This window comes from Scyliorhinus canicula, chromosome 25, assembly GCF_902713615.1.
Source record: "Scyliorhinus canicula chromosome 25, sScyCan1.1, whole genome shotgun sequence".
Taxonomy (NCBI): Eukaryota; Metazoa; Chordata; class Chondrichthyes; order Carcharhiniformes; family Scyliorhinidae; genus Scyliorhinus; species Scyliorhinus canicula.
The window spans coordinates 18,963,724-18,990,658 of NC_052170.1; the positions used below are offsets into that span (position 1 = coordinate 18,963,724).

The following is a 26,935-nucleotide window of genomic DNA, read 5'->3' on the forward strand; positions in this document are numbered from 1 at the left end:
AATTTAGGGAAGAGGTGTGAATGAAAGGGTTTGATCCACTGGGATTCTGTAACAATGGAGGGGAATGAAAGGGTTTTACCCACTGAAATCCATTGGAACGCCATTTGGTCGCGTTTGATCCAGGCATCGGCAATCTGGGAACGTGTCGTGCAAACTGCTGGCACCATCCTCAGTAGCAGATGGTACTAAGGTCGTAGTCTATCACAGGCAGCTTTCTGTTAATCACCAGCCGACAAAATCCTTACAGGGCTCCACAACGTGGCTGCAGGAACGATTTTCCCCCTGATTTGAGGGGTCCAGAGCCACCCCATCCTCACATTAAGGGGCAGGCCATTTAGGACTATGAGGAGGAGGAATTCCTTGACTCAAAGTTGAATCTTTGGAACCCTGCACCCCTAAGGGTTGCGCAAGCTCAAACAGTGAGCATGTCCAAAGCGGAGGCCGATAGAATTCTAGATACCGGTGACATTGAGGGATAGAGCAGGAAGATGGTCTTGAGGTAGAAGATCTACCAGGAGCGAGGTAAGTAAGAGAGGGGGCTGGAGGGGCCCAATGACCTACTCCTGTTCCCATATTCAAGATCGGTTGCCTTAGGCGAATGAAACAAATGATAAGCTTCTGACACATAAGTCTCACTGTTTATGGTGGCGCCGTGGTTAGCGCTGCTGCCTCACAGCTCCAGGGTCCCGGGTTCAATTCCAGCCTCAGGTGACTGTCGGTGTGCCGTCTGCACGTTCCCCCCCCCCCGTGTCTGCATGGGTTTCTTCCGGGTGCTCCGGCATTTCCTCCCACAGTCCAAAGACGTGCCGGTTCAGATGGACTGGGCCATGCTAAATTGCCCCTTAGTGTCCAGGGAAGTGTAGGTTAGGTGGGGTTACGTGGATTGGGTGGAGGTGTGGGCCCAGGTAGGGTGCTCTTTCGGTGGGTCGGTGCAGACCCGATGGGCTGAATGGCCCTCTTCCTATTTCCTATTGCTGGTCACGAACCTTGTTGTATAATTATAACCTGGAGGCAAGCCTGTAAACCAGGCGATAGCCGATGTTTATGGATGTCCATTGAAAGTTGGGCTGGGCGTGCAATTGCACGCCAATTAAATATAACCTATTTTGAGCAACTAATTGTAACCCATTTTATAGCATCACCCACTGTTAATATTTCCTCTGTAAACCACATGACCTTTATTACGTTTCAACAACAAACCTGCATTTGTCTGGCTCCTTGTCTCGAAGGCACAGGCGGCAGGTGGAGGAGCAAGGAAAATCGAGGATGCGCAAGAATCAGAGGGGAGGGGGCGCAGAAACCTCGCAGTGTCTGGAGGAGATGACAGGGATAGGGAAGGGGGTTGAAAGGGGGGGAGGGGGAGTCGAGCGCCCCCCCCCCCCCAGGCAGAGAGGGTGAGAAGGGTTCGGACTGTGGACTGTCACCAATGCCGGGCAAACAACAGATTTGAAATAATGAGGCTGGCACCGTGCTCGCCAGCCTGGCGCCTCTCCCAGCTCCCAGCCTGGTGACAGCTGCTGCTTAACAGACCAGAGGCAAATGCCTTAATTGCCCCCGTCGGCCTGCCATCTGATTAACTCAATCTGCTCTGAAGCGGTGAGGATAATCCCCCCCCCCCCCCCCCCCCCCCCCCCCCCCCCCGCCTCCCAGTTCCTTGCGGCCGGTTTGCTGGGGTCTGTGGGATGGCGGGCGAGTTCTGTGGTGTGTGCCTGGTGGTGGGGGGAGCAGAACACCCGCCAGTTACACAAGAGGAACGGGTCCGATGGACAATGTCCAGCTGCACACTTGGCCGCCATTCATTCTCTGCCTGAAGTAGGGGCTCTGAATCGCCAAGTCAAAGGAAGCTGCATTACATCTTTGTTCCATTGACAGACAAAGTTCCTGGGCTTTAGTGAGTGCGTGGGGGAAGAAAACCATGAAGGTTAGCACTCGGCTGCCAATTAGTCCCCATTCTTGCACCGATGCCTATTCCACTTCCCCGCCCCCCGCATGCATTTTGGTGCGTAGTGCACATGTGCAGAGTTGGAAAATGCTTGCAGAGGATAGCTCCCGTTCCTTACAGATTCCTGCTTTACTTGTGATGCCATTTTAATTATCTCTGCCTCGTGGTAGAGATTCTTTTTTTCTTCAGGGTAAAATGCTTCTGGTCTGTTCTGCTGATATACATTTGTCAATCGCAATTTGTGGAGTCAAATCATTTTGACGAATTAACGCTCCTCTGACATTATCATCAAGTGTACCATGTACTATTTGATCTCTGACAAGTGAACCATGCAGATTTTCATAGTTACACGTTTTAGCGAAGAGCTTGAGATCTGTGATGAAATTATTCCCAGGTTCACCAGTCTTTTGAATTCCCCCATGAAATTTCAGTCGTTGTAAAATCTCATTTGTCTGCATTTGACATTGTTCATCAAACTTCGCTATCACTTGATCAAATTTAGTTTTATCTTCACCAGCGCTAAAATTAAATGAGTGGAATATTCCTATTGCTTGCTGTCCTGCCAGGGACAAAAATAACGCAATTCTTCTGGCTTCAAACGCTGCACTCAAATCACCAGCTTTGAGGTAAAGTTAAAATTGTTGCTTGAACAAGGTCCAATTGAAATTTAAATCACCAGTGGTCTTTAGATGTCTTGGTGCTTGAACTTGGTCCATTGATAGGTTGTTTGCGTCGATGTTTTCAAAGTTGCGATGATTGCTATAGTTGAATCCGTTTTTTCTTTTTTTTTTCTTTTCTATACTAAATCTTCGTTAGTCTTTCTTAAAAAATTAAAAACTCGCTGGTACCATGTTATATTTTAAATGATGACTTATCTAAAATATATATATTACTCTTGAATCCACCAGAATGATACAATGACCAATGATTTTGAAAACTCACCACTATTCTTAGAATTCCCCCTATACCAAAAAGGGTCGATATTCTAAATGGTGAACAGGGATTCTCACTCCCTGACTCCGATGCAGGCTTCGGTGGGTGCTATTCAGGTCAAACTATATTTTCAAGTTATCCCCCGGTATAACCCATACCTTCACCGAAGATTTTATCTACTTACCACTTAGTAGCATCGATGTCCTGCACTGCTAAGTAAGTAAAGTAGACTTTCAGGAATAACCACTTTTTCAGGTTAAGTTATTTTATTATTATATTTTTTCTTTTAAAAGCTGCAAACACTTTCTTTACAGAAAGGTAAAAAGATCTTGCTTCTGGATCCTGCTGGTTGGTTGAAGGGACCTACAGGCCCACCTTGACAATCAATCTTCTTTAAAGTCTGGTCTTCTTGGGATGTGTTCGCTGGTTAGCTCTGTTGCTGTGTCTTGTCAATCCCATGTACTGAGCTATAAGAGCTGGCTCTGCTAGCTATCTCTCAGCTGACTCTGACTCCTGTTTAAATTCTAGTCTTCCTTAGATGTTTAAGCTCGGCTGCTCGTCTTGTCTTTCACATGACCGAGCTGTGAAAGCTCAATATGCTTCTCTCCTCTCTCTGAGTTCTCCTCCCCTTCTCTTTTTTTTGGTTCTGCTCCCTGGGTTTATATTCCCTTTCTAACAATTATTAAGTTTTTATTACCTTGTTGTCAATTAACTTATTTCCACTTTGATTGTTAAAAAGTATCTTTGATCTAAAACATTTTAAAACAACTAATTATTCTTTTTGGGCATAACCTCACCTCTCAGATCTGATTACATTGTCCTTTGTGATATTCAAAGTTCCTTTGTGATATTCAAGGATGCTTTGGTTTCAATAGAGGTGTTACTTTCAATTCTGTGATTTCTACAGTTGTCCCCAGCTCATAACTTTACCTTTGATTTTGACTTTAAATTATGTTTCTCATAGACAGGTCGTCTCCAATTTTCTTTTAATTGGCTTGACGTTAGTAGAATTTCACACTTAGAATTGACACCAAATTCGACTGAACATCATCCATCCTTTCCAGCTGTTTACTAAGAGAGTTAATTTCAGTGAAGGTGTGAAACCTTTGCTTTTAACTGTATGCTCAAATTTTACTTGGTTATGACTTGAAAGACCTGCCTGTTTTAAACATTCGTCACTTAATTCAATTGAAACTCTCATCCATGCTTTTCCAGATACTTCCTCAGATAGTTACATTCAATGAAGGTGTGAGCCATTGTTACATGAATCCTGTGTGTTTGCTAAGCCTGCTTGTGAGAAATAATCTGCATTTTATAATCCTGCTCTTTGCAGCTGCTATTAACCTTTTGTGGGATCTTTCCCTGTATCCTCTCATGTTTCTCTCAGACCAGATATTGCCAGACTTCCATGTTTCAAATGACACATTTTTCTGTATTTTCAAGAACACCAATAGTCTTCTTGTTGAAAGGTGAACTATTTAATGAGTAATAAAATAATAAACTGTGAGTCCTTTTACTCAATAGTAAATGAACAATAAAGAAATAAAGTACAATACAGATAACTGTATAACAATGCACTATTATAACAAACTAGTTCCAACTTCTCTCACTCCAGCTATTCTGTGTCTCGCTTGTTCACTGTTCTGTACTCACTCTAACTAACTAAAAAGAGCAGAAATCCGGTTCTTATAGAATCTGACTTTGTGACCTCTAGTGTTGAAATGACTGTACTACATTTACATGCATTGATCATGTGTATTGATATCCGAATATCACTACAGGGTGTAGGCCATATGGCCCTTCCAGCCCGAACTGGCCCTCATACAGTAAGACCCAAGCTCAACTCCACCTTCCTGCTCTATCCCCATTTCCCACAGCGCACAAACAGCTGTCCACCTCCCTCTCGAATAAACCCTAAAATGACGGAACTCCCACAGCTCTCCCTGCGGTAGAGAATTCCAAAGATCTGCAATCCTTCTGTGGTAGCGTGGCCCCTTTAAGGGGCGGGCCCTAGCAGTCCACATGACTGGCTCGGGCCCTATCGTGCGGGAGCGTTCGAACCCTGGCCAATGAGGAAAAAGCCCGGGGAGCGGGATTCTGGTCAGAGTGAACCCACGATCCAGAGTGTGAGCAACTCGATAGAAACTCTGTTCCTGTGTACAAGTTACCCTTGTTAGTTGCCAATAAACAATTTGTTCTTCCTTCCTGGTGTTACCTCGAGCCTTCACACCTTCAAGTGAAGAGATTTCTCCTTATATCGGTCTTAAATGGCCGACCCCCTATCCGAAGGCCGTGATCCTGTGTTCTAGTTTCCCCGGTCAAGCGAAACATCTTCTCAGCATTTGACCCATCAAGTCCACTGAGAACGTTACTTCTTTCCATCAGATGATCTCTTCTGAACATCAGGAAATATCGGCCTAGTCTATTCAGTGCCTCCCGAGGACAATCCCCTCATTACAGTCACCAGTCTGGTGAATCTTGCCGCGCTCCCTCAAGAGCAGCATCCCCTTTCCTGGGTCAGGAGACCAACACTCCAGGTGAAGTCTCCCCAATACGCTGTATGTCGTAGCAACACTTGCTTAGCTCACCAAACTCCCGCCATGTTCTGCTCCCCAGCTCCTGGCTGCAGTCCTGCTCTGCTCTCCAGTCCCACCGTCTCTTTCATGAGGCTTCCCAGACAGGGATATGGCCAGCCGGCCTTGACTAGGCTTCCAATTCCCTTCTGTAATGTTCTTGTCGGGTGGCCTGCTTTATATTACAAGAACACTTGTAACTAAAGCTAAAAATTATTTATGAACATTAATTGTGGATCAACTATATACAAAACAGATGAATAACGGTATGATCATGCACAAGCAACCTCTCTCCTCCAGCTTCCTCCAGTCATTCAAAGGTCACCTGACTCTAACATTCTCTTATATACTGATGAGACTCCTAGTGGTCAGTCGGTGAATTACAACACAACCATGATATCATCACACCTCCCTGACACATTAGCCACCCTCAGGGGCTGGATTAGGCCAGACTGCTTTCTGCCTCATCTCATGACAACAGACTCTGTCCCTCAGCTTGTCAAAAGCACCGCTCGCTGCAGGGAGGGGCCAACAGGAGCCGAGCAGTTTCCCCCCCCCCCCCACCCCGTGCTCTCCCCCAACATTGCCACCTGCTGCCTGAGGCCCCAGTACCCCCCAATATTCCAATCCTTTGTCTTGACGAGGAAAGGATTTTTCCTCTTGTGGGTGAGCCCAAAACTAGGGGGCACCATTTTAAAATTCAGGGGTCGCCCTTCTATTGCCTGTTCTATTATAAATTAATTTTCATTCTCTCTCTCTGGTTCCCCCCTCCCCCCCCCCCTCCCCAGGTGCACAAGGAGTACAGTAAGTGCCTGCGGCACGCTCACTGCTGCAGCCGCCCCACTGCCGGCGTCTCCCACGGCAACCTAAAGACGTCCACCATCCGGAACAGCAGCCGGTACTACACTGGTACTCAGGTACAGAACGCTGCGGCGAGCAGGAGGATGGCTGAAAAGGTCATTTTTTGACAGGGTCGTGTCTAGTTGAATTGTGTTGTTTTCCGTTTTCTCAGACGATTGGTTCTTCCGCAATTAGGCTCCAATGTAACAATGACCAGCTGGGCCCCAATGCAGTCAGACCCCAATATAAACGGTGGCCAGCTAGGCCGCAATGTGAATACTGCCCGGCTAGGCCCCAATGCAGTCAGGCCCCAATGTAAACACTGACATGCTGGGCTCCAATGTCAAGATTTACCTGTTAGTCCTCAATGTCACTGGATCAAAATCCTGGATCTCCCTCCCTGACAGCTCTGTGGGTGTACCTAAACCACAGGGACTGCAGCGGCTCAAGAAGGCAGCTCACCACCATCTTCCCAAGGCCAATTAGGAATGGGCAATAACTGCTGGCCTCGCCAGTGATGCCCATATCCCGTGAATAAAAAACATGCTCGGCCCCAATGTAAATACTGAGCTGCAGCAGGTCTTAATACATTACACACTTCCCAATGTGTAGTGATAACCTCTCCTTCCCAGAAACTGCCCCCTAATAACATGGGGAGCCCCTTGCTTCTAACATTGAGGATATCCCCCGGTCTAAAACTTGCTTCCAGTTGGCTTATGGCCACCAGCATAGGGCAGTCACGGAAAGTGATTAACTAGATCAATTTGTTCCAAACCAATCAAATTTGTAACTGGCTTCAAAAGTAGCTCACTCTTTACACATGTTGAAATGGCTGCCCAACTTATACACTCCACTTCCCAGATAATCCACCCATGTTCTCCACATTCTTGCTGGGTCAAAAGTACAGTCCTTGCTTGTTGCTAGGATGCTACAGCCGTAGGCCTGTTGCTAGGGGTTTCAGCTGCCGCGGGCCTGTTGTTCGCTGAATTCTTCGTCTCAGGCCTGTTGTTGGCTGAATTCTCTGCCTGGGGCCTGTTGTGAGCTGAGTTCTCAGCCTGGGGCCTGTTGTTGGCGGAATTCTCAGCCTGGGGCCTGTTGTTAGCTGAATTCTCAGCCTCGGGCCTGTTGTTAGCTGAATGTTGCAGCTTTAGGTTTAGCTCACTCAGCTAAATCGCTGGCTTTTAAAGCAGACCAAGCAGGCCAGCAGCATGGTTCGATTCCCGTAACAGCCTCCCCGGACAGGCGCCGGAATGTGGCGACTAGGGGCTTTTCACAGTAACATTCATTTGAAGCCTACTCGTGACAATGAGCGATTTTCATTTAATTTCATTTAGCCCTGTTGTTAGCTGAACTTTGGGCCTATTACTAGAGGGATGCTGCAGCTTTGGGCTTCTTGCCAAGTGGATGCTGCAGCCTCAGGCCTGTTGTTAGCTGAATTCCCAGCTCTGGCCTGTTGTTAGCTGAATGTTGCAGCTTTGGGCCTATTACTAAGAGGATGCTGCAGCCTTGGGCTTGTTGCCAAGTGGATGCTGCAGCCTCAGGTTTGTTGTTAGCTGAATTCTCAGCCTTGGGCCTGTTATTAGCTGAATTCTCAACGTCGGGCCTGTTGTTAGCTGAATTCTCAGCCTGGGGCCTGTTGTGAGCTGAATTCTCAGCCTCGGGCCTGTTGTTAGCTGAATTCTCAGCCTGGGGCCTGTTGTTAGCTGAATTCTCAGCCTCGGGCCTGTTGTTAGCTGATTTCTCATCTTCAGGCCTGTTGTTAGCTGAATTCTCAATGTCGGGCCTGTTGTTAACTGAATGTTGGAGCCTCATGCCTCTTGATAGCTGAATTCTCAGCCTCTGGCCTGTTGTCAGCTCAATTCTCAATTGCAGGCCTGTTGTTAGCTGAACGCTGCAGCCTCAGACCTGGTGTTAGCTGAATTCTCAGCCTCAGGCCTGTGGTTAGTTGAATTCTCAGCCTGGGGCCTGTTGTTAGCTGAATTCTCAGCCTGGGGCCTGTTGTTAGCTGAATGTTACAGCCTCAGACCTGTTGTTAGTTGAATTCTCAGCCTCAGGCCTGTTGTTAGTTGAATTCTCAGCCTCAGGCCTGTTGTTAGTTGAATTCTCAGCCTCAGGCCTGTTAGTTGAATCCTGCAGCCTGGGGCCTGTTGTTAGCTGAATTCTCAGCCTCAGGCCTGTTAGTTGAATCCTGCAGCCTGGGGCCTGTTGTTAGCTGAATTCTCAGCCTGGGGCCTGTTGTTAGCTGAATTCTCAGCCTGGGGCCTGTTGTTAGCTGAATTCTCAGCCTGGGGCCTGTTGTTAGCTAAATTCTCAGCCTGGGGCCTGTTGTTAGCTGAATTCTCAGCCTGGGGCCTGTTGTTAGCTGAATTCTCAGCCTGGGGCTGTTGTTAGCTAAATTCTCAGCCTCAGACCTGTTGTTAGTTGAATCCTGCAGCCTGGGGCCTGTTGTTAGCTGAATTCTCAGCCTGGGGCCTGTTGTTAGTTGAATCCTGCAGCCTGGGGCCTGTTGTTAGCTGAATTCTCAGCCTGGGGCCTGTTGTTAGCTGAATTCTCAGCCTGGGGCCTGTTGTTAGCTGAATTCTCAGCCTGGGGCCTGTTGTTAGCTGAATTCTCAGCCGCCACCTTCTCAAGGGCAATTAGGGATGGACAATAAATGCAGGACTATCCCATGCCCCACGAAAGAATAAACAATTTTTAAAAATCTGTTGTAGCCATTCTTGAATCAACAATCAGCACCAGTTCTTTTCTATTCAAATGGATGCTCGGAGCCATCGTCTGAGAAACCATGGTGATGTGTTATGTTCTGACTTCCCAATGCCCCCAACCTGTGCTTTAGCAGTGCAGTGCTCTGTCCTTGTCTCTGCTCTGTACTGTGTTTGTCCCGTACCTCCTTCAGGGAGTTTAGTTACCCTCATGCATACCTGTGCAAGGTGCGTTGGCTACTGGTAGGAAGCACAATGGCACCCGGCGAGAGTTACTGCTGACTTAAGGGTGAGGGGTCTGTTTCAATGTGATGGCGGGGTGGTAAACCTCCCGGCATGCATTAGAGAGGGTCCGGGGAGTTACCTGGATCAGAATGAAGTATGGTTTGACCCAAAGCCCAGTATAATGAGACAAAGGGACGGATAAGATATCCATACTTATTAAGATAATGTGGCAACGAGGTTTCAGATACCTGTAGGCATTGTACTCGGGCCAGGAGACACTGCGAAAAAGGTGTATGTTTAACTAGTGCTCGTTGGAAAGTGTAGCGTGAGGGTCTTGACCATTTCTTTACCCCTTCCACCAACACATCCCTACAGTGCAGAAGGAGGCCTTTGGCCCATTGAGTCCGCACCAACCCTTCTAAAGAGCACCTTACCCAACTCCCTATCACCGTAACACTGTGACCCTACCTAACCTGCACAGCCCTGGACACTAAGGGGCAATTTTACGATGGCCAATCCACCTAACCTGCGGAGGAAAGCGGAGCACCCGGAGGAAACCCACGCAGACACGGGGAGAACATAGAACTCCACACAGTCAATCATAGAATGTACAGTGCAGAAGGCCGGACTTGAACCCGGGTCTCTAGTGCTGTGGGGCAGTGGGGCTAGCCACTGTGCCACCGTGCCGCCCTCTCATGGCGAAAGAAGGGTCATTTGTAAGAACGACAATCCCACTGCCCCGCCCGAAATTTGGTGGCCAGCTGTTCTGCAGGGTCTATTTGAACCCCGCCATTTCGTTGCTATCCACTTTCTTCTGTGTGCCCAAGGAAATCGATCCAACCCAGGATCCACCTGATCAAGCCGAGAAACGTCAATGGGTGTTAGGCATCACTGCGGCTCAGTGCTGTACCCTGTGAGTCAGAGGTCCATAAATCTACACATGTAACTCAGACTGACTCACAGTCTGAGGGGAGGGTCTTGAACCAATCTATCCTCTCAGATGTCAAAGATGCTGTGGGAGAAAAGTAAAACCCCTGGTGTCTGGTGCCAATACTTAGCCCAGAGCCAAAACCCCTAACTACCAGATTATCTGCTCATTATCAAATTGCTGTTAGCGGGAGCTTGCTGTGCACAAATTGGTTATCGCATTTCCTTCCGTCAAACGGTTCAACGCTACGTTTGCCATGAGGTGGTTTGCGATGTCCTGAAGTTGCGAGAGATCATCCCTCATCCCACAGTTTAGGAACTCGCAGAGCGGGCATTCCCGGAGGATAGCCATTCCTCAGCGGATCGCTGGTCAACATTCCCAAGCTGTAAATGGGAAGCCAAGGGTTTTTTGGGTTCTTTTGTTTCTTTGGAGTTTTGCTGTAGTTTGCTCAAAGAGGATTGTCTGCTACTGCCAGTCTGTTTCTCCACCTGTGCTATGGTTCTCCCCCCCCCCCCCCCCCCCCACCCCCTCCCACCCCACCCCACCCCCACCGTTAGCAAAGTTTCATGCCTTGAACTAACGGACCGCGACCTCCACTTGCAGAGTCGGATCCGGAGGATGTGGAACGATACGGTTCGGAAGCAGTCGGAATCTTCCTTCATGGCGGGAGACATCAATAGCACGCCGACCCTAAACAGAGGTGAGCTTCTGAGCAGGTCGCACGAGTGGGGCTCATGGGACCTGGATAGGTATTCATGGATGTGGGGGTGAGCACCGATTAGGGGGTGAAAGGGTCAGTTGTCCATATTGAGGTGGCAGAATTGTTCCGGATAATGCCAGTGCCGTTAAATGCCAGTGAAGGAGGGTAGTTAATACGGACACAGACGGGAAGAGGAAAGTCCATTCCCAGCCTGAGAAAACATTTAACTAACATTCTGGGCAGAGGTAGAGGGGTCAAAATGTTTAAACGACACAGAAGTAGAGAAGCTGGGTGAGGGCTCAGTGTCCCCCAGGAGGTTCACCTTTTGGGCAGATTGATTTTGAATGAAATTCAGGGCGGAGAAATGGGAGATGCTCCTGGAGTAGGAGAATGGGAGGAATCACTCACCAAATGGGAAAACATTGAGAAGACTGGAAGAGAGAGATTTAGCGGTTGAGAGGGGAAAATCTATAAAAGGAGGGGGAATTAATGAAACTTTAAACAAATCATCGATAGGATCATGGCTTTTTAAGGAGGGCCACAGATTACAAAGAGATAATGGGTGAACCTGTACAAATTAGCCCCTCTTTCCTGCTTCGCTATCCCATAAGGTCATGACCGTTCCTCACCCTCAACTCTACCCTCCCAGTCTTTGGTTTAATTCCTCAATCTCTGGACAGAAAGAAACCTTTCCTCAAAACTATTCTGCTGAAACTTGAAAACTATTTTCTGTTTAATTTGAGTGTTCCTGAGTCTGCAGGATTTTGCTTTTGGCTTTCTGTATCTACCTCATTTGACCCTACCTCACTTCCTCCTGCCCCTACCTCACTTCCTCCTGTCCCTTACCTCACTTCCTCCTGTCCCGACCTCACTTCCTCCTGTCCCGACCTCACTTCCTCCTGTCCCTACCTAACTGCCTCCTGTCCCTACCTCACGTCCTCCTGTCCCTTACCTCACTTCCTCTTCTCTAAGTTACACTGTGTGGCTGTTCATTCACCTGAGGAAGGAGCTGTGCTCCGAAAGCTCGTGTTTGAAACAAACCTGTTGGACTTTAACCTGGTGTTGTAAGACTTCTTACTGTGCTCACCCCAGTCCAACGCCGGCATCTCCACATCGTGTGTGGTAGTATGATTAGGGGTATTACGGTACCTGGGAGTGTGAGCTGCCATTGGTGCAGAGGACTCGCTGCCCATTGGCCCAGGTATGTCATGTGCCTCTCAGCCGATCGGCTGAGAGGAGGGTAGCTCCGCCTACGAGGCGGAGTATAAGAACCCGTGTTCCCCGGCAGCAGGCCATTCTTCTGTACGTCTGCTGCCGGGTCCACTTCTTGCGTATTAAAGCCTATCGTTCAGACTTCATCTACGTTTCGTGTCCATTGATTGTGCATCACACTGTTTTTCTCTTTCCACCCCCCCCCCCTCACTAGGAACTATGGGCAATCACCTGCTGACCAATCCTGTTCTACAGCCTCGTTCTGGTGCCAGCCCCTACAACACGCTATTGGCTGAGTCCGTTGGCTACAGTGCCCCCTCACCCACTGTCTTCAGCTCTCCAGGTTAGCGATGGAACTTATTTCTGGCCTCTCAGCCCAGTCGTGCAGCCCCCACATAGCTGCCTGCTAGATCTGAAATTCACGTTGCGCATTGAACAAGTAACGGTCTTGCACTCGACCATTTAAACTGCCCTGCTCCATTGGGCATGGTGGTCACAGGCCCATGCATTGACAAGCCATTCTCTCCACCAACTGCCGAGGATGGCGACTGTGCTGTAGGAATAACTGTTAGGTCCCACTCCACGGACTTAAGCATAAAGTCCAGCTGACCCTCCCCCCCCCCACCCCCCAGTGCAGGATTCAGCGGGTGTTGCACTGTTGGAGGTGCCTGCCGACTTTTACATGGATTGGGGGGGGAGGGGGGGGGGGGGCGGGGTGATGTCTGCCCTCTCGGAGGGGCTTGAATATTCTCCAGCAAAGAAGAACTGGGTATCCTGGTCAATATTTATTCTTCATCCAACATCACAGAATAGATTATCTGACCGTTACCGGGGACCTGTTTGAGGGACCATGCAGTGTGTCAATTGACTGCACGTTTACAAAGTGAAGCAATGACTTAACTTTAGAACATAGAACAGTACAGCACAGAACAGGCCCTTCGGCCCTCAATGTTGCGCCGAGCCATGATCACCCTACTCAAACCCACGCATCCACCCCACACCCGTAACCCAACAACCCCCCCCCCCCCAACCTTACTTTTATTAGGACACTACGGGCAATTTAGCATGGCCAATCCACCTAACCCGCACATCTTTGGACTGTGGGAGGAAACCGGAGCACCCGGAAGAAACCCACGCACACAGGGGGAGGATGTGCAGACTCCACACAGACAGTGACCCAGCCGGGAATCGAACCTGGGACCCTGGAGCTGTGAAGCATTTTTGCTAACCACCATGCTACCCTGCTGCCCCAGTCTTTAAAATAGGATTTTTCAGAAATATAGAAAATAGGAGCAGGAGGAGGCCATTCAGCCCTTCGAGTCTGCTCCACCATTCAATATGATCATGGCTGATCATCCAACTCAATAGCCTAGTCCCCCCCCCCACATTCTTTTGACCCCCTTCACCCCAACTGCTGTATCTAACTGATCCTGTAAACCTGCACCACAGGATTCACCATCCGTGGGATCCTCCGCTTCTCCAGCAGCGACTCACTCCCGGGGATGTCCGGACGGCGTGGCGGTGCCCACAATGAGGCATCCCATTAGCCGGCTGCCGGAACGGAAAATCCCGCTGCCGGCGAGGGCACGCCACGCCAGCCAACGGGCTCGGCGAGACGGAGAATCCAGCCCACAATGTTTTGGCCTCAGCTACTTTCTGTGGGAAACAATTCCACAGGCCGACCATTCCCCGGGTGAAGAGATTTCTCCTCACCTCTCTCCTAAACGGATTACCCTGTACCCTCAGACTGTGACCCCTGGTTCTGGACACACCCACCATCGGGAACATCCTTCTTACTCTGTCTAGTCCTGTTGGAAAAACCTCTTACAGGTACCTCCACGTTCCTGTGCAACATGTCCCTAGTGGGCCAGATCGCCCCTGGTTAATGATCTCTATTCCTCGTGAGGGAGTTGGATTGACATATTGCTGATTAATTAATGATGGCTACCCTAGCACTGAAACTGTCTGTGTTCATGATTAACAATTAACGAAACTTTCTGGTGATCATCTTATGCCCCTGCTTAAATATGTTTACATTTTTAATTAATGCAGTGATTAAATGCCTGATTGAATTTGACTTCACAATCTCACTGTCTGTCTCTTCTCTCCATATAGGGACCTACAGAGAGACAAGTACGCCAGTTAAGTTTGCATATGCTTCTTGAATGTGACTGTTTCACACCATGGATTTAGGCCTTCCAATATTTTTCTCTTAACGGTCTCCATCTTTTCCAAATTTCTTCAAATTGGTTTAAGGGTTTATGGTAAACAAAACCTGAAGCCCAAATTATGCTGCCCTGAAACCTTGGCTGCATCTCTGACCAAGTTCTTTGTCTAGTTTCAAGGGTTGGAAGGTTTCTGGATCATGGTTTGAAGCAGAGTATGAATACACTGGACCTGGACCCCCCCCCCCCCCCCCCCCCCAGTACTGTTAATTGAACCTCTGGCTGCTTAGCCATTTGTGGTGTGCATGTCAGTCCCAAACTGGCAGCCATTTGCAGTGTGTCAGTCAGTTCTAAGCTGGCAGCCATTTGCAATGTGTCCATCATGAAGCTGGCAGCCATTTTCAGTGTGTCAGTCACGAAGCTGGTAGCCATTTGCAGCGTGTCAGTCACAAAGCTGGCAGCCATTTGCAGTGTGTCAGTCACAAAGTTGGCAGCCATTTGCAGTGTGTCAGTCAATTCTAAACTGGCAGCCATTTGCAGTGGGTCAGTCACGAAACTGGCAGCCATTTGCACTGTGTCAGTCATGAAGTTGGCAGCCATTTGTAGTGTGTCAGTCAGTTCTACGCTGGCAGCATTTTGCAGTGTTTCAATCATGAAGCTGGCAGCCATTTGCAGTGTGTCAGTCAATTCTAAACTGGCAGCCATTTGCAGTGGGTCAGTCACGAAACTGGCAGCCATTTGCAGTGTGTCAGTCAATTCTAAACTGGCAGCCATTTGCAGTGTGTCAGTCAATTCTAAACTGGCAGCCATTTGCAGTGTGTCAGTCACAAAACTGGCAACCAATAGCAGTGCGTCAGTAATGAAGCTGACAGCCATTTGCAGTGTATAAATCAGCTCAAATTTGGCAGCCATTTGCAATGTGTCAGTCACGAAGCTGGCAACCATTTGCAGTGTGTCAGTAATGCAGCTGGGAGCCATTTGCAGTGTGTCAGTCCCAAACTACCGCCATTTGCAGTGTGTCAGTAATGCACTGGGAGCGATTTGCAGTGTGTCAGTCGGATCAAATCTGGCAGCCATTTACATTGTGTCAGTCCCAAACTACCGCCATTTGCAGTGTGTCATTCACAAAGCTGGCAGCCATTTGCAGTGTGTCAGTCACAAAGCTGGCAGCCATTTGCAGTGTGTCAATCGGTTCTAAGATGGCAGCCATGTGCAGTGTGTTGAGCTGGCAGACATTTTCAGATTATCAGTCGGTCTCAAGGTGGTGGTTATCTGCAGAAATCGTTGACTTTTCTGGAAACATTACAAAATCTCCTTCCTAGCCTATACCTCATAAAGCAAACAGAATTTCCTAAAAAAAACACGTGAGCGCTACACTATTGACAAGAGCTCTTTATGTAAAACATGAGTCAGTTTTGCCACAGATGGAGGAAATTTGGTCTCTCAAGTGCCCAAATGTTTTCTCAATCGCTTTCCCGTGCCCTTCCCAATCATTCCCATTCTATTCCCAATAATTTCCATTCCATCCTCAATCCATTCCCAATCACTTTACCATGCCGTTCCCAATTATCCCCATTCTATTCCCAGTAATTCCCTCTCCACTCTCAATCCATTCCGAATCATTCCCAATCGTTTCCCATTCCATACCCAATCACATTCCCATACATTTCCTTTCCGTTCTCAACCATACCCATTCCATTCTCAATCATTTCCCATACAATTCCCAATCATCCACATTCCATTCCCAATCACTTTCCCGTGCATTTCAATTCCATTCTCAACCATTATATTCTCAATCATAGTCAATCATTCCCCATTCCATTCCTAATCACTTCCATTCCGTTCTCAACCCCTTCCCAGTCGCTCCACATTTCCTTCCCAATCACACCCCTTGCTTTTTCAATCCTTCACTCCATACCCTTCACCCATCCTCCCAGTTTATCTCAGTTGGCCGGACGGGCTGGTTTAGCTCACTGAGCTAAATCGCTGGCTTTTAAAGCAGACCAAGCAGGCCAGCAGCACGGTTCGATTCCCGTACCAGCCTCCCCGGACAGGCGCCGGAATGTGGCGACTAGGGGCTTTTCACAGTAACTTCATCGAAGCCTACTCGTGACAATAAGCGATTTTCATTTTCATTTCATTTCGTGAAGCGGGGCGAGGCCAACAGCGCGGGTTCGATTCCCGTGCCTGCTGAGGTTGTTCATGAAGGGTCGCCTGCTCAACCTTGAGCCTGAGGCGTGGTGATCCTCAGGTTGAGTCACCTCTGGCGATCCCTCCCTCTCGAAGGGAAAATCGGCCTGTGGTCATCTAGGATTATGAAGACTTTACCCTTTCCCCCTACATTGGGTCATACGCTAGGGGAGAAACAATGGCGGAGGGAGGGTGGTGGAGACAAGAATTGCCACTGGTTTAAAATGTAGCTTCCAACCAATGTTGTGTTTTTGTTTTTTTTGGGCAGAGCACCCAGTGAACATCACGAGGGACCCGTGTGCAGTGGACACCCTACCACTCAACGGCAATTTCAACAACAGCTACTCCTTCCGGAACAATAACTTTGCCACCGACAGCAGCAGCCCACTCGCCGACTGCCGCCGTAACCTGAGCGACGCCGCCTTCGAGAAGATGATCATCTCCGAGCTGGTCCACAACAACCTTCGGCCCGGCGGCAAGCCCCTCCCCGGCGAGCAGGGCTTGCCACTCAGCGGCGGGGGAGTGGGAGTGGGAGCGGGAGGAGGGGGGGCCAACAGCAGCGAAGACGACGCCATCGTCCCCGACGCCCCCTCGCTGACCCAGGAGGACACCATTGAGATCGAGCTGATGTACAAGGCCCTGGAGGAGCCGCTGCTGCTGCGGCGGGCCCAGTCGTTGCTGTACCAGAGCGACACGGAGCTGGAGGAGTCCGGGAGCTACACGGCCGAAATCACGGACGGGCTGGACGGGCAGCTGCCGTCCCCAAACAGAGACTCCCTCTACACCAGCATGACCAACCTCAGAGACTCCTCCTACCCAGACAGCAGCCCGGAGGCGATCGGCGAAGCCGGGCCCTGTCCCCAGGGCAACGACGAGATCTACTACAGCTCCAGGCCCAACCTGGTGTTCAGGAGCCAGCTGCAGGCCTACTACCAATCCAGGCGAGGCAGCAACGATGGCTACGTCGTGTCGGTCAATGTGGATGACTCTGTCGCAGAAGGTGACGGACAAATGCAACTGGTAACCAGTCTCTGAAACAAAAAGTGGGGGTGTTTGGGGGGTGGGGGTGTTTTGGGGGTGGGGGGGGGGGAGGCTGGAGTGGGGGCAATCCAAAGACCCGCTTGCAGGGTGCCCTCAGTTCCCTCAGAAATGTAGGGCTGTAGTTTGTACAGAGGACCAACCTTGTTGGAACACAGTCGCCGGTCCCTTTTTTTTTTCTCTCTCGCTCTCTGGTGGACCCATCAAACCGTCAACAGAAAAACCTTGGGAACTGCCCGATCAATAAATTACTACCTCCAGCCGACTTCTCCTAACCCCCAGGTGCAACTCCTTCATCGGCGAGGCGCCCTGTTCCGTCACCTGCAACCCCGGGGCGGTGTGGGGAGATGGCGGGGTGGGGGGAGCGGGCGGTGGATTCATCACCGCTTCCTGGGGTGTTGGGGGACGGGGGGGGGGGGAAACAGATGTCGCTGCCTTGACGAAGGTTCCTGCACAGTATCCAACTCGCAAAGGAGGCGGGAATGGCCGAGTTGTGCGGCGCTCGGGCGGGACCAAACTGAACGCCTCTCCCGCATTGCCAGAAGCTCTGCAACGAAAACGCAACCGCAGGAGGACGAGGCGGAGCCACGAATGGGCTGCCTGCTGCTAAGCGTGATCAGGAATAGTGAGCACATAAAGTTAGTGATTAGTGTGCGTGCGTGTGTGTGTGTGTGTGGAAGGAGCCTTATTTGATAAGTCCCCTTCTCATCGGGACCACCAAAGGAGGGTGGGGACCTCGACTTGGTCACACGTGCTTGGACTTGCCTCACCAGACCCTGTCTGGAGGTAACGTGCGTGGGACCTTTTTGCTGCTAAGTTGTCCGGGGACCAGCTGAAACCTTCCGTTCCCCCCCCCCCCCGCCCCCTCACCACCTCCCCCCACCTGCCTCCTCACCACCCCTACCCACCCCCTCACCACCCCTACCCACCCCCTCACCACCCCTACCCACCCCCTCACCACCCCTACCCACCCCCTCACCACCCCTACCCACCCCCTCACCACCCCCACCCACCCCCTCACCACCCCTACCCACCCCCTCACCACCTCTACCCACCCCCTCACCACACCCACCCACCCCCTCACCACCCCCTCACCACCCCCACCCACCCCCTCACCACCCCTACCCACCCCCTCACCACCCCTACCCACCCCCTCACCACCCCACCCACCCCCTCACCACCCGTACCCACCCCCTCACCACCCCTACCCACCCCCTCACCACCCCCACCCACCCCCTCACCACCCCTACCCACCCCCTCACCACCCCTACCCACCCCCTCACCACCCCTACCCACCCCCTCACCACCCCTACCCACCCCCTCACCACCCCTACCCACCCCCACCCACCCCCTCACCACCCCTACCCACCCCCTCACCACCCCTACCCACCCCCTCACCACCCCCACCCACCCCCACCCACCCCTACCCACCCCTCACCACCCCTACCCACCCCCTCACCACCTCTACCCACCCCCACCCACCCCCTCACCACCCCTACCCACCCCCTCACCACCCCTACCCACCCCTCACCACCCCTACCCACCCCCACCCACCCCCTCACCACCCCTACCCACCCCTCACCACCCCCTCACCACCTCTACCCACCCCTCACCACCCCTACCCACCCCCTCACCGCTGACCCGCCACTTCCTCCAGAAGGTAGCTCTGTGACTTTGCCGTATCTACGAAGGAGGTGGGAAGGGGGGGAGGGGGGGGGGGAAGCGGCGGTAGCCTCGTAGGCCCGGAAGGAAAACGCCCGCCGTCCCCCCGTCCCCCCGTCCCCCCTTGACGACAAACGGAGGCGCCTCACCACCTCAGCACCCCTCCCCCGCCCCGCTCTTGTTGGGTCCATCCGGGGTGGGGCGAGCCTTGCTGTCGGCTGAGCCTCTCCCCACCCCCCCTACACACACACATACACACCCTCCACTTCCGTCAGGAATGGCGGCCGCGGTGCAGGGCAAAGGGCCGACCCCGCTCTCCAAGGCCGCCATCCACAACAGCTCACAGATGATGTAAATAGTAATGAATTCGCCTGCGCTCCATGCGGGGAGCCATATTTTATGGGTTTTTTTAAACCCCCCCCCCCAACACCCGTTTCATTTCCCTCCGCGTTCGTGCCACTGGCTGTTAACGGTCTATCGCGGGATGGACAATAAGAGGTCAGAACCAGAAAGTGACATCGATGCGATCCACCTCTCATGGTACGTGTATTATATACAGGAGGTCGTGATTGGGTAACCTTTGACCTTCTGACCTTAAAACAAAATGGACGTACTTGCACCTCAACTTTGAGAAGGAAAGCCTCGACGACTGAAGGGTTTCATGTCGTGGTTGTCGGTCGTCACTGATCCGCGTCATGAATGACAAAAAAAAAACCAAGTACACAAAAGTGTTTAACGTCCTCTTAATCCGTTTGAGTTCTCAGAGCACAAAATCTTTTATAATCTCGTCGTGTCCCCGAGTATAGAGAAGGCGGCAGACCAGACTTCCGTGTTCAGAAGTTGCCTTTTGTCCTCTTCAAACAAAGGAGGGACTTTTACAAATGGTGTGTGTGTGTGTTTAAAGAAAAACAAGAAAAAAAAAATATCCTTGCCAATATAAGCTTTAGACACCAGGGTGTCGCGCACAGTCTGTTAACAGCACTTTCAATGTTGATCCAACATAAACTGAAACAGCTCACATCATTGGCCCATGTTCGGTGGGCAGCCAGTCAAATTTGTGCTTCTTTCCTTCATCATACTGACATGGACACGGGGCCTCTGGGCTCAGGTGTATAGTCAAGCCGGGAGAAGGACCCCCGCCCCCCGATCCTGGCTTGGAGTGAAGGACCCTGGTGTGGACGGCCCGCCCCTGGTGAGGGTCCAAGAACATCCTCAGTCCCTGGTGTGGAGCATCTGAGGGCCCCAGCTGTGCAGGACTCCCCTGCAGAGGACCCTTGTCCGAGCCCTGCTCTGCATCCTGGTGGGGAGGGCCAGAGACAAAACTCTGTGCGAGTGTGGCTGAAGACATGTGAGAGGCTAAGATGGGGGGAGGTCTCTGCAGAGGACAAGCCCAATACCGCAACCTTCCCGTTAATGTTTACATAGGAAATCTGGGGTCAGGTGTGTGTGTGTGTCTGTAATCCAAACACCTGCTGAAAATACAGTCACATGTGGATTAGTATGACTCCTGCACATCTCCAACCAGAGGGAATTCTTATTGGTACCAGGCATCCAATAGTCACGACTCAGATTGACTTCCAGTGTCAACGAATATGCCAGCTACACTGACAGTGACAGTGTCAGCACTCACACAGTGTCAGCACTCACACAGTGACAGTGTCAGCACTCACACAGTGACAGTGTCAGCACTCACACAGTGACAGCACTCACACAGTGACAGTGTCAGCACTCACACAGTGACAGCACTCACACAGTGACAGCACTCACACAGTGTCAGCACTCACACAGTGACAGCACTCACACAGTGACAGTGTCAGCACTCACACAGTGACAGCACTCACACAGTGACAGCACTCACACAGTGTCAGCACTCACACAGTGACAGTGTCAGCACTCACACAGTGACAGTGTCAGCACTCACACAGTGACAGTGTCAGCACTCACACAGTGACAGTGTCAGCACTCACACAGTGACAGTGTCAGCACTCACACAGTGACAGTGACAGCACTCACACAGTGACAGTGTCAGCACACACACAGTGACAGTGTCAGCACTCACACAGTGACAGTGTCAGCACTCACACAGTGACAGTGACAGCACTCACACAGTGACAGTGTCAGCACACACACAGTGACAGTGTCAGCACTCACACAGTGACAGTGTCAGCACTCACACAGTGACAGTGTCAGCACACACACAGTGTCAGCACTCACACAGTGACAGTGTCAGCACTCACACAGTGACAGTGTCAGCACACACACAGTGACAGTGTCAGCACTCACACAGTGACAGTGTCAGCACTCACACAGTGACAGCACTCACACAGTGACAGTGTCAGCACTCACACAGTGACAGTGTCAGCACTCACACAGTGTCAGCACTCACACAGTGACAGCACTCACACAGTGACAGTGTCAGCACTCACACAGTGACAGTGACAGCACTCACACAGTGACAGTGTCAGCACTCACACAGTGACAGTGTCAGCACTCACACAGTGACAGCACTCACACAGTGACAGTGTCAGCACTCACACAGTGACAGTGTCAGCACTCACACAGTGTCAGCACTCACACAGTGACAGCACTCACACAGTGACAGTGTCAGCACTCACACAGTGACAGTGTCAGCACTCACACAGTGACAGTGTCAGCACTCACACAGTGACAGCACTCACACAGTGACAGCACTCACACAGTGTCAGCACTCACACAGTGTCGGCACTCACACAGTGACAGCACTCACACAGTGACAGTGTCAGCACTCACACAGTGACAGCACTCACACAGTGACAGTGTCAGCACTCACACAGTGACAGCACTCACAGAGTGACAGTGTCAGCACTCACACAGTGTCAGCACTCACACAGTGACAGCACTCACACAGTGACAGCACTCACACAGTGACAGTGTCAGCACTCACACAGTGACAGTGTCAGCACTCACACAGTGACAGCACTCACACAGTGACAGTGTCAGCACTCACACAGTGACAGTGTCAGCACTCACACAGTGACAGTGTCAGCACTCACACAGTGACAGCACTCACACAGTGACAGCACTCACACAGTGTCAGCACTCACACAGTGACAGTGTCAGCACTCACACAGTGACAGTGTCAGCACTCACACAGTGACAGTGTCAGCACTCACACAGTGACAGCACTCACACAGTGACAGCACTCACACAGTGACAGTGTCAGCACTCACACAGTGACAGCACTCACACAGTGACAGCACTCACACAGTGTCAGCACTCACACAGTGTCAGCACTCACACAGTGACAGTGTCAGCACTCACACAGTGTCAGCACTCACACAGTGACAGTGTCAGCACTCACACAGTGACAGTGTCAGCACTCACACAGTGACAGCACTCACACAGTGACAGTGTCAGCACTCACACAGTGACAGCACTCACACAGTGTCAGCACTCACACAGTGACAGCACTCACACAGTGTCAGCACTCACACAGTGACAGTGTCAGCACTCACACAGTGTCAGCACTCACACAGTGACAGTGTCAGCACTCACACAGTGACAGTGTCAGCACTCACACAGTGTCAGCACTCACACAGTGACAGTGTCAGCACTCACACAGTGACAGCACTCACACAGTGTCAGTGTCAGCACTCACACAGTGACAGTGTCAGCACTCACACAGTGTCAGTGTCAGCACTCACACAGTGACAGTGTCAGCACTCACACAGTGTCAGCATTCACACAGTGACAGTGTCAGCACTCACACAGTGTCAGCACTCACACAGTGTCAGCACTCACACAGTGACAGTGTCAGCACTCACACAGTGTCAGCATTCACACAGTGACAGTGTCAGCACTCACACAGTGACAGTGTCAGCACTCACACAGTGTCAGCACTCACACAGTGTCAGCACTCACACAGTGACAGTGTCAGCACTCACACAGTGACAGTGTCAGCACTCACACAGTGACAGTGTCAGCACTCACACAGTGACAGTGTCAGCACTCACACAGTGACAGTGACAGCACTCACACAGTGTCAGCACTCACACAGTGACAGTGTCAGCACTCACACAGTGTCAGCACTCACACAGTGACAGTGTCAGCACTCACACAGTGACAGTGTCAGCACTCACACAGTGACAGTGTCAGCACTCACACAGTGACAGTGTCAGCACTCACACAGTGTCAGCACTCACACAGTGTCAGCACTCACACAGTGACAGTGTCAGCACTCACACAGTGACAGTGTCAGCACTCACACAGTGACAGTGTCAGCACTCACACAGTGTCAGCACTCACACAGTGACAGTGTCAGCACTCACACAGTGACAGTGTCAGCACTCACACAGTGACAGTGACAGCACTCACACAGTGACAGTGTCAGCACTCACACAGTGACAGTGTCAGCACTCACACAGTGACAGTGTCAGCACTCACACAGTGACAGTGTCAGCACTCACACAGTGACAGTGTCAGCACTCACACAGTGACAGTGTCAGCACTCACACAGTGTCAGCACTCACACAGTGACAGTGTCAGCACTCACACAGTGTCAGCACTCACACAGTGACAGTGTCAGCACTCACACAGTGACAGTGTCAGCACTCACACAGTGACAGTGTCAGCACTCACACAGTGACAGTGTCAGCACTCACACAGTGACAGTGTCAGCACTCACACAGTGACAGTGTCAGCACTCACACAGTGACAGTGACAGCACTCACACAGTGTCAGCACTCACACAGTGACAGTGTCAGCACTCACACAGTGTCAGCACTCACACAGTGTCAGCACTCACACAGTGACAGTGTCAGCACTCACACAGTGACAGTGTCAGCACTCACACAGTGTCAGCACTCACACAGTGACAGTGTCAGCACTCACACAGTGACAGTGTCAGCACTCACACAGTGACAGTGTCAGCACTCACACAGTGACAGTGACAGCACTCACACAGTGTCAGCACTCACACAGTGACAGTGTCAGCACTCACACTGTGACAGTGTCAGCACTCACACAGTAACAGTGTCAGCACTCACACAGTGACAGTGTCAGCACTCACACAGTGTCAGCACTCACACAGTGACAGCACTCACACAGTGTCAGTGTCAGCACACACACAGTGTCAGCACTCACACAGTGACAGTGTCAGCACACACACAGTGTCAGCACTCACACAGTGACAGTGTCAGCACTCACACAGTGACAGCACTCACACAGTGTCAGCACTCACACAGTGACAGTGTCAGCACTCACACAGTGACAGTGACAGCACTCACACAGTGTCAGCACTCACAGTGACAGTGTCAGCACTCACACAGTGACAGTGTCAGCACTCACACAGTGACAGTGTCAGCACTCACACAGTGTCAGTGTCAGCACACACACAGTGTCAGCACTCACACAGTGACAGTGACAGCACTCACACAGTGACAGCACACACACAGTGACAGTGTCAGCACTCACACAGTGACAGTGACAGCACTCACACAGTGACAGTGTCAGCACTCACACAGTGACAGTGTCAGCACTCACACAGTGACAGTGTCAGCACTCACACAGTGACAGTGTCAGCACTCACACAGTGACAGTGTCAGCACTCACACAGTGACAGTGTCAGCACTCACACAGTGACAGTGTCAGCACTCACACAGTGACAGTGTCAGCACTCACACAGTGACAGTGACAGCACTCACACAGTGTCAGCACTCACACAGTGACAGTGTCAGCACTCACACAGTGTCAGCACTCACACAGTGACAGCACTCACACAGCGACAGTGTCAGCACTCACACAGTGACAGTGTCAGCACTCACACAGTGACAGTGTCAGCACTCACACAGTGTCAGCACTCACACAGTGACAGTGTCAGCACTCACACAGTGTCAGCACTCACACAGTGATAGTGTCGGCACTCACACAGTGACAGTGTCAGCACTCACACAGTGACAGTGTCAGCACTCACACAGTGACAGTGTCAGCACTCACACAGTGACAGTGTCAGCACTCACACAGTGACAGTGTCAGCACTCACACAGTGACAGTGTCAGCACTCACACAGTGTCAGCACTCACACAGTGATAGTGTCGGCACTCACACAGTGACAGTGTCAGCACTCACACAGTGACAGTGTCAGCACTCACACAGTGACAGTGTCAGCACTCACACAGTGACAGTGACAGCACTCACACAGTGTCAGCACTCACACAGTGACAGTGTCAGCACTCACACAGTGTCAGCACTCACACAGTGACAGTGTCAGCACTCACACAGTGTCAGCACTCACACAGTGACAGTGTCAGCACTCACACAGTGTCAGCACTCACACAGTGACAGTGTCAGCACTCACACAGTGTCAGCACTCACACGGTGACAGTGTCAGCACTCACACAGTGACAGTGTCAGCACTCACACAGTGACAGCACTCACACAGTGACAGTGTCAGCACTCACACAGTGACAGTGACAGCACTCACACAGTGACAGTGTCAGCACTCACACAGTGACAGTGTCAGCACTCACACAGTGACAGCACTCACACAGCGACAGTGACAGCACTCACACAGTGACAGCACTCACACAGTGTCAGCACTCACACAGTGACAGTGTCGGCACTCACACAGTGACAGTGTCAGCACTCACACAGTGACAGTGTCAGCACTCACACAGTGTCAGCACTCACACAGTGACAGCACTCACACAGTGTCAGCACTCACACAGTGACAGTGTCAGCACTCACACAGTGTCAGCACTCACACAGTGACAGCACTCACACAGTGTCAGCACTCACACAGTGACAGTGTCAGCACTCACACAGTGACAGTGTCAGCACTCACACAGCGACAGTGTCAGCACTCACACAGTGACAGTGTCAGCACTCACACAGTGTCAGCACTCACACAGTGACAGTGTCAGCACTCACACAGTGTCAGTGTCAGCACTCACACAGTGACAGCACTCACACAGTGACAGTGTCAGCACTCACACAGCGACAGTGTCAGCACTCACACAGTGACAGCACTCACACAGTGACAGTGACAGCACTCACACAGTGACAGCACTCACACAGTGACAGTGTAAGTACTCACAGTGTCAATGACTTGTCATTACGCTGTTACTCATGTCCATTAATATGGACAGACTAGACATGCAGTACAGTATCTGTGGAGAGAAACAGAGTGAATGTTGCAATTCACTATTTAGCCGCGGTCATATCTCCTCCTGTCAGCTCTCCACTGCACTGAACAGGCTGGCACTGTATCTGATACATACATCCTGCAACACAGTTCAGCTGCTGACTTGCTCTGAACTCCCTCCTCAGTCACACAGACGCACCACCCCTCCAAATGAAATGTTCAGGCGCCGTGTTGGGTGCGGGTCGCAGGTGACACACACACAGCTGCCGGTCCTGGGGCAAATGGTCAATTCTAAATTCTTGCACACCTCAAGAAGCGTTGGGGGAGTGGGGATGGGGGAGGCGGGGGGGGGGGGGGGGGGATCAATTTTGAATCACAAATAACACCCAAACAATGATGAAGGAAATGGCAACCGAGCTGACTTAACAAGGACATAAAGCAAAACCCGAAGTGGCAACAAACCCTACATTTTAAACGATTCTGTATACTTTTAATTCTTAACTTAATACAAAGTAAAATTACAGAGGGCCAGGCAATATTTGAAATATTGGCTTACATTCTGATTTTTTTATATGATATATTACATTCAATGTATATTGAATGTGATTGTGAAGAATGGTTGTTGATGGACAATGAGCTGGTTAATATATTTTCTGTTTATTTATTATGTATTCTACAGACTAATATATAAAATGGAAACATTGG

At 50.8% G+C, this 26,935-nt stretch overlaps 1 protein-coding gene across 8 annotated transcripts in view; it reads left to right on the forward strand.

Moving 5' to 3' along the window:
* Positions 1 to 17,452, forward strand: part of LOC119957125 (adhesion G protein-coupled receptor L1-like) — a 645,488-nt gene extending 628,036 nt beyond the window's left edge. For 4 of the 8 annotated variants that reach the window (XM_038784851.1, XM_038784850.1, XM_038784855.1 and 1 more), the window contains 5 exons: positions 6,237 to 6,404; positions 10,747 to 10,843; positions 12,270 to 12,398; positions 14,171 to 14,188; positions 16,679 to 17,452. In XM_038784851.1, the coding sequence (XP_038640779.1) occupies positions 6,237 to 6,404; positions 10,747 to 10,843; positions 12,270 to 12,398; positions 14,171 to 14,188; positions 16,679 to 17,445 (1,179 nt within the window). In that variant the 3' untranslated portion in view covers positions 17,446 to 17,452. The remainder of the gene's footprint in view (positions 1 to 6,236; positions 6,405 to 10,746; positions 10,844 to 12,269; positions 12,399 to 14,170; positions 14,189 to 16,678) is intronic. The other 4 variants (XM_038784852.1, XM_038784857.1, XM_038784856.1 and 1 more) reach the window with 2 other exon arrangements.
* The last annotated feature ends 9,483 nt before the right edge of the window (positions 17,453 to 26,935 follow it).